General features: G+C 35.3%; 1 protein-coding gene across 8 annotated transcripts in view; it reads left to right on the forward strand.

Moving 5' to 3' along the window:
- CCDC171 (coiled-coil domain containing 171) overlaps nucleotides 1–19,246 on the forward strand; it is a 303,540-nt gene that overhangs the window by 190,707 nt on the left and 93,587 nt on the right. For all 8 annotated transcript variants that reach the window (XM_034663934.1, XM_034663935.1, XM_034663937.1 and 5 more), the window contains one exon: nucleotides 19,087–19,232. In XM_034663934.1, the coding sequence (XP_034519825.1) occupies nucleotides 19,087–19,232 (146 nt within the window). The remainder of the gene's footprint in view (nucleotides 1–19,086; nucleotides 19,233–19,246) is intronic.

The raw sequence follows: 19,246 nt of genomic DNA on the forward strand, positions 1-19,246 counted from the left end.
GGGATGGGGATTAAAGAGTGCACTTGTGATGAGCACCGGGTCTTGTATAGAATTGTTGAATCACCATATTATACACCTGAAACTCATATAACACTGTGTGTTAGCTATTGCTGGAATTAAAAAACAGTAAAATTGAAAACAACTCTCAAAAAATTAGCTTCCATTGATTTGCAAAAATAATCACAAAGGTGTGTGTACCTTTAGTTGACCAGTGAGCCTCCTTCTTGCCTGACATACAGAAGAGGCTGGGCACTGGCTGTTGGCGCATTGAGTCTCGCCCATGCTGGGAGAATGGTGGAGTCAGAGGTCAGATTTCACAGAGCAAAGAATAGCAAGCGTTCAGTTTATTGAGTGATTACTGTATCTGGCTCTGCTGGGTACTAGAAATATATTGCCACCTTGAATCCTCACAACAACCTATGATCTAGGCAGCATAATTTCCTTTTTTTCCAGATTAGGAAAATAAGACTCAGGAATGTTTGTCATGTGACCAAGTTTCCTCAGTTAATAAATATTAAAGTGGGACTCTGTATTTAGATCTGTTGGCCCTAACATTCCTATTCTTTTATTATATCTGGTATGTGGATGGGGATGAATATAGTAGATAAAGAAAGATTTTTGCTTTGGGGAAGCAACAAAGGGCAAAACAAAAAGATGGTACTTGATAACCCGAAGGGAGTTTAAAGAAATTAGGACCATCCAGGTATGTGTGAATGGAAAGCCATAATTCTGAACAGGCATCAACATGAGAGAGAATGAGGAGAAACAAAGGGAGAGATGAAAGATGTGAAGATGTGAGATTGGATACACAGTGCACAGGAACATTCGTGGCTGATTTTAAGGTCTAAAGCATCTAAAACTTCAATTGCTATAATTCTGCTTACCGTGTCTTCTCTTTTCCTGAAAAGACTGCAAAACTTGCTATGCGAGAGATTCATGTTGGATATGTTAAAACTAAGAACTGTGTTAGAACTGTATGTAAAAGCTATGTGTCCTAATGGGAACAAATATCAAAAGTACCTCACTACTGACTGATATTGGGGAAGTCTGTGGAGATCGTTTGTTTAAATCTACTGTCTTTGGTAGAGGAGCTGCTGTTCTATAGGCTTGCTGAGATTTGAATAGGTCTTTGGTCCCCAAGCAGTGATACGACTGGTAAAACTCAGAAAATTCCTTGTTGGAATGCTGTTTGGGACAGTCTTTATATTTTAATAAGTGACTAAGGCAATGAGTTTCTAGTTTAAATATATTTACAAGAAAGTGTTTTTGTTGTTTGTTTCTCAGGTGGTGAAAAATTCTGACAAGGCATGAAAGGTACCAGACGTAGACAATGTGCTGAGATTTACTTTAGCCTTAAATGTTCCAGATATGCTGTAATCAGAGGGCACGTAAACATACCTCTATGGTATACGTAATTCATATATTCTTCCAGCAACAGAAAAAGCCGGGGTATTTATTTTCTAAGCTCTGTACTACTGTTTGTTGCTCATTAGGAGGAAAGTATATTAAAAAAAAAAAAAAAGATTTCCCCCAAACAAAACAAATAAAACTGCAGGACATACCTGGTCTTTTCAGTAGATTCTAATGATAATAAAACCCCTAATAACAGGAAGTGCAGACATTAAAAATCAGAGATTCTCATTTGATGCAATTCTCTTTCTTCTATGAAACCAGGCACTCAAAGTCTTTGACCATAAAGTCAAAAACTTTTTTTCTTTGAAATACTGATTCTTTGCTTATGAGGGGGAGTAGAAAGTGAAGCCACTGGATATTGGAGGGTAATCAAGAACCTATTGATATTGTCAATATCGTGCATGTTTGCAGTTCTGTAGAGATTGATTTCAAACACTGTTTAAGAATTGTGTAGAATTTTAAGTATTTAGAAATTGAACATGGAGATCCTGTTGAAGAATTTCTTTAAAGTTGAGTGATTCATTATTTTATAAATGAGTTCCCTTCAGCCATTCAATTTGGCTCTTTTCCCCCCTCTTTTCTCAAGGCCATATCTTAATTTTTATGATCACAAAATTGTACTTTGCAAGTACTTTTAACAAAATGTTAGCAACTCCAAAGACCAAATGAAAATGAAACTAGAAGTTAGATCATGTCAGAGAAGAGAGCCACACTAGGGATTTTTTTAGTGTCTAAGAATTAAAATCACACTTGACACTTTCTTAATCTTCTATTTCTATTAATTTATGAGACCTGGAACTAGAGGCTTAATGGTATTATTTCTACCTTGTAATTATACTAATAAACATCTTTGTCCATGACCTTGGAATTTATAGTGCAGCAGGAAAGATTTATTGACTTATGCTTTGGAAGAAATATGGGATTATTGCCTAAGTAGATTGCATGTCAAGCACATGTACTCGCATACCATTTCTTCCAGTTAGTGTGAGCTGTAACTTGTCTTTTTCTTTCAAAAATAGAGAGGATTCTGGTTAAATCCAGATTCCTGAGAGATCTTTGTTATATTATTGAGTCAACTACAAAGTAACTACTTTACCTTGAAATGTGCAAAACGAATCAATAGGCCTACAAAACTGTCTTTTAAAAAAATGTTTGAAATAATATTTTTCCTGGTAGCCTGAATATCAATGCATATGACTTTTCTGGGTTTCTTTCTTTCTCTGGTTTTGTTGCAATATTAAAGTCCCTTATAGTTAGAGGGTGTTTGGATATTTTGGTTTTGATTTCTTTTTTGTCCCCTGCCCTGGCCTCCTATTTGTTTGTCTTGCTTTTTTGTAGAGAAGTACAGCTTGCAAGGAATTTTCCTTAGGGTGCCTTTACTTTTCATCTTAATCAACTTTCCCCATGATCACTGTTTCCTTTCCACTAAAGTTTAAGTCCACAGAAATTTTTATTTTTCCAACTTTGGGTTATGAAACGCCAAAGAAAGGCCAGATAAGTCTGCAGCGGGCATGCACACGTCGAATCCACTTCTCAGTGATATTCAAGTAAAATCTCTTTCTCCTGTAATTTGACCTTATTCGGCTGTGGTTGGCATTTGATCTCCTGGCCCTGCATATTTAAATGAGGTCATGTTTTTGTCTGAAATATACATTTCAGTCTGAAAACCACTGTTTTCAAGTATATGTACACTATTTGTAATTTTGTGAATGATATTCATTTACATTATGCCACATAAAATATATGATGACTGAAGTTGATTTTTGCCACTGTTAAGTGAGAGTCTTTAGTTTCTGGGATTAATTGTACTGATAATATGCTGAAAGTATTTTATGTCATTTTTACAATCTTATGACTTGTATTTCTCAGAATGGCTTCCTGTAATTTTATAAATCTCCATCATGGACTGTGGCTTCAGGGACTGTATACATTTTGTTAGCATTTGTCCTTGCATTTGATGTGATTTTCTTAGCACTCTGCTAAGTAATTTGCAGATAATATCTTATCTATTCTTTAAAACAATTTTGAGTTGGATATTATTATCCATAATTTACAGATGAGGAAACCAAGGCACAAAGAATTTAACTTGCCCCAGGTCACAGAGCTAGTAATTGGTGGAACAAGAAACAGAACCCAGGGATGTTTAGTGATGATGATAATAGTAAGACTTTCTCTATTAGAAAAATTACTTTCTTTGATTGCACTACAAAATGATCCAAGTTGTACAGTTTAATTACAAACATTCCATGATTAACTATGAAAATATTTTTATTTGTTGTTTCAGTGGGTCCATTTTTAAATTAGTAAACAGTACATTATAACTTAAAGGACTAATCAAAATTTACTTACTCTCTGAATGTGTTTTGGTTTTCATTAATCTGAGACTCGGTGGTAGTTTTGTTTCAGAAATAATTTAATTTAACTCTGATCAAATATAGTAACCAACTTTAGAGTATTACATTTGTAATGGAATGAGCATAAATATAAATGTCTCAGACTTTGGTGGTAATTGTCTAATTATATGTTTATATTTCTGCCATGATTATGTGGCAATGTTTAGTTCATTTTAGAGGTAATTTTACCCCTATGTGGGGCTACGTAGTCTACATTATTATTCTATTTTGTTTGTAGGAAACATTTAATTAACATGCTCAAGTTTTATTTGGAAGTTTACCAATATTTCACTCTTATGTTTCTAACTTAACATGAAATTTCAGAAAACACCAGTATTTACTGATCTTGAAAAACTGCATTTCATTTTATTTTAGTATTTTCAGTTAAAGGGTTACCTAATGAGTGACTTTGTCATGCTTTGTTTCGTCTTACAGAATGCTGGGAGGTATTATTTACTATGTTTTAATTAAAAATATATGTAAGGTAGTGTTAAACTCTGCAAAATTAGAATGCCTGAAACTGTAAAGGGTAAAGTATGTTTGTCAGTTTTGTCTTCTGATAGCCAAAAATCTGGCCAAATTCCAAAATGTAGTTAGGGAGGTATATGTAATAAGGATTATTGTTGAGAGCACCAACAAGGAAAATCTCTGTGATAGGTGAAACAGGAAACACCTTTATAGTGGTTTTATCTTATTTCAGGGGTAAAGTTAGAGTATCAAAGCAGACCAGAATCATCAACAGTGCTTCTGTGATGGAAATGGAATTCACCAGGTTTTCTGCTCTGAATCCTGTGACACAGAACAGACATAGGGTCCTTATGGAATTTAGAAAATCATTTGTCTATGAAGAATGTGGATTTAGGGCATTTATGGCTAAAAGTATGAAAAAGAAACAACTTTAGTTATGGTGGGGGTTTGACAAAATCCCCTGAATCAGATGGATATGTATTATGATGTGACCGTTAGCTTAAGAAGTATTAAGTCCCTTACTGCTTATTCTCTGAAAGGGAAACAAATCATTGAAATCTTCTAATCTTCTTTCCCACGGAGTTGGATAAATGATAGTGATTAAATGTAACTGCATATTTGATATGCATTTGATAAAAGGTTATATAACTGATTAATTTCTTTCCTTTGTTTAGTAGAGCACATTTACAAAATCAATTTCAATTACTGTTGTTATGATATCTTGTATATAAATTTAAATTAAGGTTTTGTGACGAAAGTTGATCTTATAAAAATTGTGACGGTTGCAATTTTTGTTACCTAGAGTTTATACATACTATGTTGAAAATAATGGAAAAATATTAAGAGTATTTCTGTTGTCATTTTGGCATATACCTTTCAAAATTTTAAATGTAAACAGTATATTTGCATGCATATTAATAATGTACATAGTAATATCATGGATGTATTAGAAAATATGGTGTCATGTTTTACAGTGTTATAGTACCCCCCTTTTTTAAATATTTTTTTATTATATTATGTTAGTCACCATACAGTACATCCTGGTTTCTGATGTAAAGTTTGATGATTCATTAGTTGCGTATAACACCCAGTGCACCATGCAATACGTGCCCTCTACTACCCATCACCAGTCTATCCCATTCCCCCACCCCCCTCCCCTCTGAAGCCCTCAGTTTGTTTCTCAGAGTCCATAATCTCTCATGCTTCATTCCCCCTTCTGATTACCCCCCTTTCTTTATCCCTTTCTTCCCCTACCGATCTTCCTAGTTCTTATGTTCCATAGATGAGAGAAACCATATGATAATTGTCTTTCTCTGCTTGACTTATTTCACTTAGAATTATCTCCTCCAGTGCCGTCCATGTTGCAGCAAATGTTGAGAATTCGTTCTTTCTGATAGCTGAGTAATATTCCATTGTATATATGGACCACAGCTTCCTTAATCCAGTCATCTGTTGAAGGGCATCTCGGCTCCTTCCACGATTTAGCTATTGTGGACAGAGCTGCTATAAACATTGGGGTGCATATGGCCCTTCTTTTCACTACGTCTGTATCTTTGGGATAAATACTCAGTAGTGCTATGGCTGGATCGTAGATCCAGCCATAGTACCCCTTGTTTAAATTTAGAAATATATCATGGCCATTTAAAAATGTCAATAAATATAATTTATTTTTAAGAAGGAAAAGAAGAACAAAGAATTGCTTAGACATATTTTCTCCTCATATCTTTTAGGGGAGAAAATATTAAAATAAAATATGCATATACTAAATATAAATTAGAGAAGGTTTTAGAAGAAAATGTTTTTTATAAATTATAGCTGTACATATTAGTTTATTTTAATTTGTATGGGCAACTCAGTATTTTTCTGTAAGATAGCGATATACATTTATCATATTTTTATACTGACTAAAATCAACTGACTTGCTGTGGTTTTTAATATTTAGTTAAAATTCATTTCTCTACTGATGATCTAATATTAAATCAGGCTAGAAACTGATTTTCTGATGTATCCACTAAAGATTTTATAGTTCTATAAATCCTAGAGTTGTCATGATCTCAGGATCGTGAGATTGAGCCCTGGGTAGGGCTCTGCCTTTGGCGCAGAGTCTGCTTGAGATAGTCTCCCTCTTCCCCCCTACTCCCTCCCCCTCCCCCTCTTCTCCTCCCCTGCCCGAATGCATGTGCACACACACACTCTCTCTCTAAAACAGATAAATAAATAAATACATAAATAAAATCTTAAAAAAAAAGTCCTAGAGTAAATTGCTATATGTAGGAATAGAACTGTATCAGGATACTCTTTACAGTGTTGCAGTACAAGTGACCCCACTATTTCAGTAGTCTCGTAGGAGGCTTCTCTTGCCTTGTATATACCCATCCCATCATGGATCAGGTGTGCTTCTGCTTCATAGGTTTCTCATTCTGTGAATAAGGCTGATAGAGTAGCCCCTATATTGGACACTGTTGGTCTTGCGGTAATGGCCTCTATTGAGGACGTTGCTGTTCCTGTGTCTACTAGGAATTGACATTATTTTACTTCCGTCCAAATTTCATTGGCCAAAGAAAGAAATGTGGGCACTCCTGAATCTAATAAGATGGAATATATAATCCTCTTTCCAGAAGAGACACCCACAAATTCCATGGTCACGCCAGGTATCAGTGGGACAGGAGAGAGTGTATTTTCTCCTCAGGAAGATGGAACAAATACAATCCACTGCAATAAATGATTTTTAAAAACTTTATAAATATAGAAAAGATGAAGACTCTGTTTTCTAATTAGTCATATTGACTGAATTGGTATAACTTTACATTTTATCACCTAATAGCTCTTTTCCCAAGTTTGCTAGAAAGGTTGAAAACAGGGAACCATTTATTTATTTATTTATTTATTTATTTATTTATTTATTTTTAAAGGATTTTTATTTTTAAGTAATCTCTACACCCAACGTGGGGCTTAAACTTACAACTCCAAGACCAAGAGTTGCATGCTCTCCTGACGGAGCCAGCCAGGCGCCCCCTTGGGAGCCATATATTTAGTTGGCACTTTTCTCTCTTGCTCTAGAGTTTTTCTTAGTCTAAAAAGAAAAAAGATTATTCAGAGTATTTTGCTCTTTCTCTTTAAATAAGCGAGAATGTTCTAGAGTATGTAGACTAACCACATTCTATACAGCATTTTCTAGGCTCCAGAAGCCCTATACCTGACATTTCAAGGAGTCACCACTAGATGGTGATCTCGCTCACTTAGAGCTGTGCATTTTTCTTCAGGTGAATGGGTTGATTACAGAGGGATCGGAAATGTAACCTATAGTAATTGTATGGGAAGCTCTTTGTAACCAAAATGGTACTATTTTTTTTTTATTATGTTATGTTAGTCACCCTACAGTACATCATTAGTTTTTGGTGTAGTGTTCCATGATTCATTGTTTGCGTGTAACACCCAGTGCTCCATGCAATATGTGCCCTCCTTCATACCCATCACCGGCCTATCCCAATCCCCTACCCGCCTCCCCTCTAAAACCCTCAGTTTGTTTCCCAGAGTCCATAGTCTCTCGTGGTTCATTTCCCTGTCTGTTTACCCCCCCTTCATTTTTCCCTTCAAAATGGTACTATTTATTAAGTAGGTATATATACGTGTGTATACACACACACACACACACACCCTTACACAGGAAAATTCCCTTTGAAACAAAGCCATAAAATAATGTGTTTTGCTATATTGTTACTTCCCCAGAGAGTGTGTGTGTGTAGATATATATATATATATTTTCAACTGTTACTACCCAAAGGTGCGAGTTTTGGAATGCCTGGGTAACTCAGTCGGTTAAGTGTCTGCCTTCGGCTCAGTTCTTGATCCCAGGGTCGTGGGATTGAGTCCCATATTCAGTTCCTTGCTGCACAAGGAGCCTACTTCTCCCTCTCCCTATGCCTCCTGCCCCTGCTTCTCCCTCTCCCTATGCCTCCTGCCCCTGCTTGTGCTCATGCTCATGTTCTGTCTCTTTCAAATGAAGAAATATAATCTTAAAAAAAAAAAAAGCAAAAACAAAGATGCAAGTTTTCCTAAGTACAGTTTCTCAAGAAATTGAGCCTTGGGCCCATCTCTCTGCTTTTTCCTAATACTTTTTTTGAAATTACTAACCATTGCTCAATCTTTTTTTTTTTTTTTAACACCGTCTGTGTTACTCATCTTCAGTCTCTTTGTCTATAATTATTAGGAGGAAGAGGGATTAAAAATTATATATTTCACTCAGTTATGTTAAAAAAATAACTGTTATGGGTTATGGCATAATAGGAAAGCTTAATAACTTAATGATTATTGCTAGTGGTAACTTTTTGAACCTTTTTTATTTAAAATGACCCAACATAATAACTAACTTGTTATTGGTAAAATGTGAAAGGGACATTGTTAAACTGTAGAACTAACAGTGTAGTTCTTAGAAAATAATCACTGAGTTTAGCTGTTAATCAAGTTTTTTGTGCTCCTAAATAAGGTCTTCTTTTCATCATATATTTCTACTGTGACTCAGTTTATGGCTGTCTGTCACAGGTTTCAAATAACTTACAGGATTTCATACAGTTATTAGTAGAAATAGAAAATATATGACTAGGATGTTGCATTTATATAAAGTAAATATTTAATATTTACTCTGCTTGAGTAATGTAAACATGAACTTGATATAATACTCTTTAGCATACTAAGGGAAACTATCTGCTACAAGTCAGTTCTTTTAAAAATTCTTTTAAATCTAGTATATCTAGTATATCACTGAATATTCAAAGCTGAAATCTTATTAAACCTTTGTTAGGTTCCAGCTGAAGATGCAAATGAGCTGTTGCAGTATGGCCAGAACGATCTTGTGCACTTATTCTGATTGGGCAGTTACGGTTTGTATATATGATCTCTGAGACCAAGACTGGAGAATGCTGCTCCAGGCCGGGAATCCCACAGTGGCTTCCCATAGCTTTCTGTGACAGTAGTGGGCAAGTACTCAGTCATAGAACCCTTCTTTGAACATAATGTCATACAAAAGCTCATAGAAAACATTAAAACACAGGCTGGTTGAAAGAAGGAAGGGAGTTGGGAGTCTGTTAATTCAAGTGTTACCCCCAAATTATCTTGATACACTTCTGCAGAATATTGTATAAAAACCATTTGCAAGATTCAAAGTCTAGTTTTCTGGCCACAACAAGCCTGCATGTACCTTTCTAGTCTTTTCTCCTGCCATTCTCAATGGCATCCTTCAGTCATGCTTTACCTCTTGTATTTCTCAGAACCTGCCATTTTATTCTGCTGAGAATGATCTTCACAACATCGAATACTTAGCTTGAAAACCAACTGCTGGGCACCTGGGTGGCTCAGTCGGTTAAGTGACTGCCTTCGGCCTGGGTCATGATCCCGGGGTCCTGGGATCAAGTCCTGCATGGGGCTCCCTGCTCAGCAGGGAGTCTGCTTCTCCCTCTCCTTCCCTTCCCCCCTGCTCGTGCTCTCTCTCTCTCTCTCTCTCAAATAAATAAAATCTTAAAAAAGAAAACCAACTGTTTTCTAAACCTCTTCTCATTTTTCTAGATAGGAAGTCATTTTGTTTTTATGTATTTAGTTCTATCTCACCATGCCTGGTTTTGAACTCTGGCTCTGTGTAATCTAGGGCAAGTTACTTGAGCTCCGTGCCTCAGTTCCCTCATAGGTAAAGTGGGAATAATAGTAGTACAGACCTCACAGAATTAATACGATTAGTACTCAGGAAGTGTTAGCTCTTCTTCTTATTACTGTTATTCTTATTAATGGCTTTGGCATGAATAGGCATGATTACAAATGGATACAGTAGAGTCACATCCTATGTTGAGATTAGGTTTTAGGATCAACATATAAGGCAAAAATCTTACACAGTCAAAAGCAACTTTTTTTCTGTCGGGAAATCTAATGGAATATTTGAAGTTATTAGTGGAAAAAGGATTAAGCCATTTTATTTCTTTTCACCCCTTCCAGTCTACCCAATTCAATAAATGGCTCCTATATATCTTTATTCCTTTAAAAAGTCCCTTCAGGATGGCCAAATTAGAGATGACATACTCTAAACAAACCCAGAACAGCCAGGACTTCCTCCATGTTGGAATATGTTGCCATTTCTTTGGTTGGGCACCAAATGCAGTTGGTGTACATTCAGAGGCCAAGTTGAATGGAAAGTACATCTTCTGTACAGGACATACTCTCACTTTTACCTCCTTGTGAGAGTGTTCGCAGTATCAGAGCCACATGAGGGCAACCAGGTGAAACGGCAGGCTTGGTTGTAGTTGGCATTTGCTTTGTGCATGTCACCTGTTTCGTGCCATCTGCAGACAGAGGACCTGGAGTGGCACCGGAACTACCAGATTTGAACCGTTGCTCTCTCTTTCAATTCCTTTTCCTTTCCCCATCTCCTCTCCTTTATCCCTTTCAGTGTAAGTGTAATGGGATTCTTTTAAGTCAAATGCAATTCTACTCTCACATCTTTGAATAACAAGTATCAGTACTAATGACTAATTCTTCTGTTGCTAAAATATTATAATCTATATGGTGTCAGTTCTTCAAAGATGGCATTTTTGGATTAAATTAGGCATGTAGATGACTTTTTACATGGTAGCTGACGTCTCTTTACAAGGTGGGTTTGGCTACCAGTGTTGCTATTATAGAGCTTGATATATATTGTGATAGTGTGGAGATCCTGTCATAAATCTTTAAGAAGTTGTGGTTATATTAGGCAGCCACATCTCAAGATCTGTAGGGAAATTTCAAAGCTATTGTTGCTAACTTATAAAGGAAAGAGAGAACTCCACCGCTTTTCAAAAGGTTGAAAAAAAGCAGCGGCCTAATATGGTCTTGAAATATATAAAATTCTGAACTGTAATGGTGTGCTATATAATTCATCCTTACTTTGCAAACATTTATTTTTAAATTTCATTAGTACATTTAATAAATGATGACAGTGATCCTGTTTTCACACAGGGGATCTTAAATTGTGCATGCTTTGATTTTTGACGTTGAAAGTGTGCCATTACATAATACTCAAGTCCTATTGAAGCTTATTTCAATATAAATAGAAAGCAGGCATTTACATAGATTGAAATACTTTACTTTACTTGAGAAATAGGTGAAATATTGGTTTTACATTTTCATAGGGATTTCCCAGTTAGTGGATTTTATGGAAATTCTGGAGAGATGGTTACTAATGTCATTGTAGTGAAGGATAAAGTGTAAGGATTTAGTGTGCTGTGATTTCGGATCACATTTTGGCGTAAACCCATTCAGTAGTTACATGACCTTGGGAACATTACTTAACTTCTCTGATTCTTAGTTTTGTTGTGTGTAAAATAGGAATGATAATGTGAACCATCTCACTGGACTATGAAGAGTCAAATGAGTTAATGTAACAATGAGATGTTTGAATGATGACAGTCATATAGTTCAGTTGCCACTCAAGCTATCCACCCCCCCACCCGGATTTGGGGAAGATAAGTTAAAATTGCAAACATTTATTGAACACTTACAGTATGACGGGCGTTGTTCGAGAACAGGCGTAGGGTCTTTATACAAAGGTGGAATGCTCCAGATGGTGCATGTTAGTGAAGGTGTGGTGTTTAGAACTTCCCCCCTGTGATTATACTTCTAACATTAAGATAGCAATCAGTAGTATAATACTTAATACACAAAAATTCATCCAATGAATAAACTTTCAAGAAAAAACTTGGACTTTGTTTTATTTACATTTATGTCTAAAATAACCTAAGTTTATTTTTCTAAGTTACATTTGACCTTCAGATTCTCTTAAATAATTGATTTTTACTCAGCTGATATTTGATTTACTTTTATTAATATTATTTAATATGTAGCATATTCAAGATAAATAGTCATTTAAATTCTGTAGCACAATGAAAATATTACTGTGAGGGTATTTTAATAATGATATAATCTATTATTCAATTATATCACAGAAAGAATTCTTAAAATTGAAAAATTCTTCCAACAATAATTTCTTTTTATTTAAATGTCAGCAACCCAACTACATGAAGGCCTTTATAAATTATTCATATTTTTTTTCAAATTCTTCTTAGACAGTAGTTTTAGGTAATTCTCAAGTGATTTGAAAGCAGCATTTAATTCTAAATCATATTTTTTCTACAACCTAATTCATAGCTTGACTCACTTAAAATATTGCCAGGGAATTAAGCAACTTTCTTGACCTTCACCTGGCTAAGGTTATCATCTGTGTGAAGTTTTTGGGGTAGTCTGTAGCTGATAAGGTCCAACAGAAGAACCTATGTGTATTCTCTCCCCTTCTATTTCTTAGGGATTAACTGAGGGTACTTAGAGGCCATGTAAGAGCTGATTCTTTTTTTTTTTTTTTTAAGGTTTTTTTTTTTTTTTTTTTGAGAGAGAGAGAGCACAAGAGAGAGCATGAGCAGCGTGAAGGGCAAAGGGAGAAGCAGACTCCCTACAGAGCAGGAAGCCTGATGTGGGACTCGAACCCAGGATTCTGGGATCATGACCTGAGCCAAAGACTTAACCAACTGAGCCACCCAGGCACCCAAGAGCTGATTCTATTAGAGCAGCATCATGGTGGCTGTCTCCTGCAGCCGGTTTCTGTTTTATAAGGCCTGTAGTGCGGGGAAATGCATGTTTGTTTTATATTCTAAGAAAATATTCCTGCCACATTACTGCTTCCATGCCCTGTATCCCAGTAAATCTAGCTACCACTTGTCCGTTCTGTACTTTCCTGAGTGTATTTTCCAGTTGAGAGAGCTCTCGTGATTCTCTTTATTATCCTCCTTTTTTTGTCCTCTGAAATGTGTTTCAATTATTTATCTCCCACTTTACCTTATTATTACCTATCACTTTTAGTCTACCCAGGTTTTGTAGTATCTATGTGAGGTTTAGAACAGCATTCAATATACTTTGAACACTTGTATGAGGTTCCTTTTCTTTCCGTTATATTTTACTATTGATCACTTTCAGTTAGTTTACTGTGAAGGATTAACTTTTTGCTTTTATATTGATGGGATGTAAGAGGACATTTACAAAGGAATATATGAGAATATGGTACCAATAGCCATAAACCATTATACAACAAAATCTTACAGCATACTTTGAAATTTTAAAGGTGAATTTTCATCGCTCATTTGCTCCATTTTTTTGGATAATCATCTACCATATGGCTTATTTATAAAAGTAACTTATTTTATATTTGGTTTGTTAATTTCCTTTTTTCTTTTTCAAGTGTGATAGAAATAGGTATTTAAAAATTACATATATTTACGTATATATATATATATATATATATATATATATATATATACTTAAATGATGATGTAGAAATAAAAGAGAGACTCAGAAGTTGCCACATATAGGTGGGATTTAAAGAAGACTGTAATGGCACTAACTGGAGAAGTATAAGTATTGCATTAATTATGCATATTAAATTTATGTATCCTTCTTTGGTTTATAGGACACTTTCACATCTGTCATCTTATTAGACATGTGAGTTGTAACTAGACTGTCATTTATTCAACCCCAAAAATGGGTGAAGTATTTCATCTTTGCTGCAGCTTATAAATATGTCACTTACCTTCTGTGTAGGATTTTTATTAGAAAATAATAAAAGATAGCATCCCTAAGGAAGATAACTTAAAAATTGCAGAACTTTTAATTCAGACTATCCATCTAAACTACAGAATACTAAGAACCAAAATTTATCCATATTAATTTTGCCACATATCAGCATCTTTTACTATCGTATATTTATTATAAATTGTCTAGTTGCTTATCTCACAGATTTTCATGCTTTATTGTGAAATATGGTGTTCTTTAGTTTCAGCCCTAACTTGTATGCCCAGTTGTAAGCTTTAACTTTATACTTTCTGTGGCAGCCAGCCTAGCGTGGTCCACCCAGCAGCTACTCAGTTCTTGATTTATATACTTTTCTCGTCCCATTATTAGAGTAGGGCTGAAGACCATGCTGTTTCCTTTTCCAACCTTAGTATTAGTGCCCTGAGACATTGTTCCCAATTTATTACAATCTAGGAATGTTTATTCAAAAATTATAGTCAGACAGTAGTAAAGTTTAAAAATATATGTCACAGATGTTTTTTTTACCCCTGACGTAGGAAATGTAGCTTCATTCTTTGTAACACTTATGTTGTTGTCTTGCCTTTCATTTTATATGACTAACTTTAATACCAAATTGAATAAGCCATTAGCTTTTAGTCTGTAGGAATGTGGATCCATAGATATTTCCCATTAGACAAAAGAAAATCTATAAAAGTGGTATCTCCTGGGGCTCGGTCTTTCTCGCTGGCCTAATGGTCTAAAACACTGCTACACTGTAACCCTTATGAGAAAGAACCATGTGGGATGATTCCCTTAACATCCAGAAATATCAATTGGAGAGTTGTGCACATTCTCTCAGATAACTTTAGCTTTTGTGCTAGACCACATTTATTAATCAAATAATCTGATTCATGGAATATGTGTTATAAATTTTATATTTTTGAAACTATTACTGAACAAAATGATAACTTTTGTATATCTTGTGTAGTCTAAAATTCGAGTTTGCTGAGATGGGAGATATTTAGGCGGCCATGTTGTTTTGACAAGTTTTTTTTTTTTAAAGAACTTCTCCTCCTTGAAACAGACCTCTACTGGTGATGGTTGCACAAATCTGTGAACATACTAAAGCCCACTAAAGCGTACACTTTAAAAAGGTGAATATGTGGTAGGTGAATTCTATCTCCATAAAGCGGTTATTAAAAAAATTTCCACCTCACAAAGTATTTTCATAGGTGCAAGCTAATAGAATTTTAATTTATATTCAAAGTGTTAGCTTTGAATATAAAATTAAAAGTGTTAAAACAAACTGTTAGCTTTAATAAACATTTAAAGCTTTAGAAATATGAAATCATGTGTGAATTAAAAAATAACTTGTATTCTTATTGAATAATAATGCAGGTTTATTATGGGAACTTCAGAAACTACAAATAAGAAAAAAGGCATTTAAAAAAATGTGTGGGTCTTTTAATATTCACATCTGCCATGTCTTCTATCCCTAAGCCTTCCCTATATTTAACTACTTCCTTGGTATCCATACTTTTCTTGCCAGCTTTCATTAGCAATAAATAGCTTTTCATGACCACCTTAGGAAACAAATCCAGATGAAAAAACATCTTCTTATAAGTAGTTTAGTGAAAGCATTGCTCCCCCTCCATCCCCCGCCCCCGGACTGAGAGAGGTGTAGATGGACGTGAGCAGTAACACCGTTATCCAAACATACACAATAGATATATTGCAGAGTAGCTTTGGATATACAGTCAGTTTGGGATTTTGTTGTAAAAATTTGCTTTAAAACATTTTGGTTTTAAGGTGAAAACTCAGAATCTTGGACAGAATGGTGGCATCGATTCTTACCTAGGTAGAATATTAGTATGTCTTTTTAAAAACTCATGTTATCATATTTAGCATTAGCTTTCTAACAGCTAAAATTGTTCACAGCACAGTTTAAAGATAAATGCAGTATCAGGCTTTGAATTTTTTTTTTTTTGTAAATATTAAGACCTGAGTACAAAATGAGGGCTGTACTGTGGATTAAGTGAAATATCTCAAGGCTGTGCTGTTCTGATAACTGACCCTGAAGTGACCTTTCTCAGACACAATTACAGAGCTGTATGTTTTTCCTTTAATTTCATCAGGGGTTTAATTAGTATACAAATAAAACTTCCCTTATCTTCCTTTCTACCTAATTGGCTTGTCTTCGCTTATATATGAAGTATGTGAAAGTGGGCTGTAATTAGGGTGACCGTGTTAACCTTTCTTCCTCAAATGTACTGTTGCCTAAAGGCCTCAAGGCCTAAAAACAGTGCCTTGGATTATTGCTTTGCAATCACTACGGCTGTCCCATAGGTTTTCTCATGAGCAGAAGGGCTTTGGGTGCTGCGGGTTCCCACTGCTTAACAGGATCTTCATTCTTCTCCCCACTAAATGTTTATTGATTATCTCGCTGTTCCAGGCTCAGCCTCCAACAACTTAATATCAGGTGACAGTCAGGAGAGTTCTCCAAGTAATTAGAGTTGAGCATTGGGGGAACAATTAGGAGCAGAGTTATTAAACTTGATTTATCCTATTCTCTCCTGAACAGTTTCTTGGATATCAGAACATCACACTTTCACAATCTACCCTGGTTGAGAAATTAGTGGCTAACCTGCTGCTTATCATTGTTGCCTTGCTGCCTGGAGGCACACCCTCTTGGTTTCAGTCATTCGGTTGGAAATATTAGAGTCCATAAAGTTTATCGTGGGTTTTAATTAGATAAACCTGGACAGGAGAAAAGAAAAGCTGAACTTAAAGTTTTATAGAAATATATAACGTAGACTATACATTATATATGGTAAAGGCATAGACATATATACATTATGCCCACACATGTAAACGTGTTTTTCTTCTTCAAATCTCAGTGTTGAGATTTTTAAAGATTTCTACTTTTGTCATCAAAAACAAAAAAAAAGGTGAATATTAGGGAAATGACATAATATTAAAGCACTCTTTATGCCTCCGTGTTTTATGCACATCTTTATGAACCTTAGGACCCACTGATGTATGTGGATTCCATTGTAATGTACCTCAACTCCTTAGAATGGGGATTCTGTGTCTGTGGGTTATGTCACTATGATTACTATCTCTTCATTTTCAAATAAGGAAGTGTGGCCTACACCGCTTCGTTTATACCACTTTTTGTTCATTTTCTGCCATTTCAGTCTTATAATGGGCTAAATTTGGCTATTCTGAAATGGGGCAAGCTTTAGGAGACTTTGGTGGCTCCCTGCCATTGCCCCTGAGAGAAGAAAATGAAAGCCAGGGGAAAACAAGAAGATTTGGATATATGGTAAAAATTCGGATTCTGTGAGTTACACGGTCTTTGAAAGGATGTCATAGGATTGCTGAAAAGTCAAGTGTGGTGTTGCGATAATGCCAGGGTCATGGGTTTCTCTCCGACTGGACTAGTGAGTGTCACTCCAGGCAAGGCTAGAGGCAACACCCTGATTCCCCTCACAAGCATCCACTGCTAGTCATGAGAGTTACTGAGCAAGGGAGTTGGAATGGGTTGGCACAAATCCATTATTTCTGTTGGAAAAAGAATTCGAACTTTATGCATAACTGGTAGTGGATCATTAGTTTTATCTTCATATCTGAAAAGTACCATTTTTTGTTAACTGAAAGATGTCAGAAATACCAGCTTTAAAAGGACTCAAATGGATTTTACTTTTTTAAATCGAGAAATCTCATGATACTTCAATGCCTTTAAGTGTCTTAACATTGGCACAAAATACCTAGGTTTAGCGTGGCCTTTAACAGTCTACTCTTTGTTGTCTTTTTAAAGTTGCTTTGAATCAGTGACTGTTCTGTAATGGGATGTTCTTGATGATCTGTTAACACTGAAGATTAAAATAAAATATATCTGATAAGTAATCACATTTTGCTTATTTTTAATTTCTTAAACTTCTGTTTGTCTGGAAGCAGCTTGACTGTTTGCAAAGTGAAATACTGAATTTAAAAACTTTTAATGTTTTAAAATACCTGATTTGACTGCTGATCGCTTTCACTGTACTAGCATTTAGAGTGAGTTAATTGTTTTAGTGCCATGCAGGCTGCTTGAGTTTTCTATACTATCTATTGTGAACGCATTAAGAGAATACTGTGAAAAGAATTTTCAGCATGAAATTATAGCATTTTGGTTATTCTTTACTGGATATTTGAATCATAGTGGTCGACGTTAATGTGTGGCTAAACTCTGAGAAAGAAAGAGAAGATAAACTGTGTATGTAACCAGTTGTTTAGCTCACTGTATAACAAATTTAGTTGAAAAACTATAGACATTTCATAGGCAAAGGAATGAGCAAATTTTTAGTGATAAGGGATCCTATGATCCCTGTATTATTTTACATGAAGTCTAGAAAATACTCCTTTAAATTGTGAGGTCTGATTCTAAGACCTTTAGCCCTAAAGTTCCAAAATAGACTTGTGCACTCGCGTCTGAAATTTTTGTGCTAAGGGAATATTTCAGATTAAAGCAAATAGCAAAATATCAATAAACAGATTTTATACTTCTGTGAGTAGAAAAATAGTTATGATATGTAAATAATTCTGAATGCAAATATTATTTGTAACTTTCTCTGTTAGATGAAAGGTGTTAATCACATTTGTGTTGCTATCTTTGACACGAGAGTTACTTAATGGGAAGTAAGTGAGTTTTACTGTGGAGTCCAGTTTGTTCGCTGAGATGTCTATAGGAACCTGTTTTGGATCTGTTTATAAATAAAGTAGTGGTACTTTTCAGTTAGGGTTCCCCATTCTCTTGGTGTCCTTATCCACCTTCCCCTCACTCACATGCACACTTTGTCCATATACCAGTTCTTGTTTTGAACAGACTCTAAATTTCATGTGCTTTCTCCCTTGGAAATCTTTACTTCTTCATCATTCAAAGAAAAGGCAACTTGAGGCTTTTATAATCAGAATTTTTTTTGGTAAGAATAAAATGTATTTGCCTTCCAGTATTTAAAAAAATAAGATAGAGTTATATTTTTGTAGCTAAACATTTTTCAAAATCTTACCAGAGTTATCATTTCTAATTAGTAAGTATGTAAAATTTTTGCAGAAAATTTGTTAAACCTTGATGTGTAATGACCCAAGTCTGCTTCTCAGTCAGTCTGTATCCTTCTTTGTTTAATAGCCTATGGCATAAATTGAAGTTAATTATCAGGGCTGACAAGTAACTCTGTTTTCTGTCTGCTTGCAGAGTCTCTCCGAGGCAAAGATGGAGCTGAGAAGAAAAGATCAATCTCTGCGTCAGCTCAATAGACATCTCACCCAGCTGGAGCAGGACAAGCGTCGGCTGGAGGAGAACATCCACGATGCAGAGAGTGCCCTCCGCATGGCAGCCAAGTGAGCACTCGGAC

The sequence above is a fragment of the Ailuropoda melanoleuca genome, chromosome 7, assembly GCF_002007445.2.
Source record: "Ailuropoda melanoleuca isolate Jingjing chromosome 7, ASM200744v2, whole genome shotgun sequence".
NCBI classification, from domain to species: domain Eukaryota; kingdom Metazoa; phylum Chordata; class Mammalia; order Carnivora; family Ursidae; genus Ailuropoda; species Ailuropoda melanoleuca.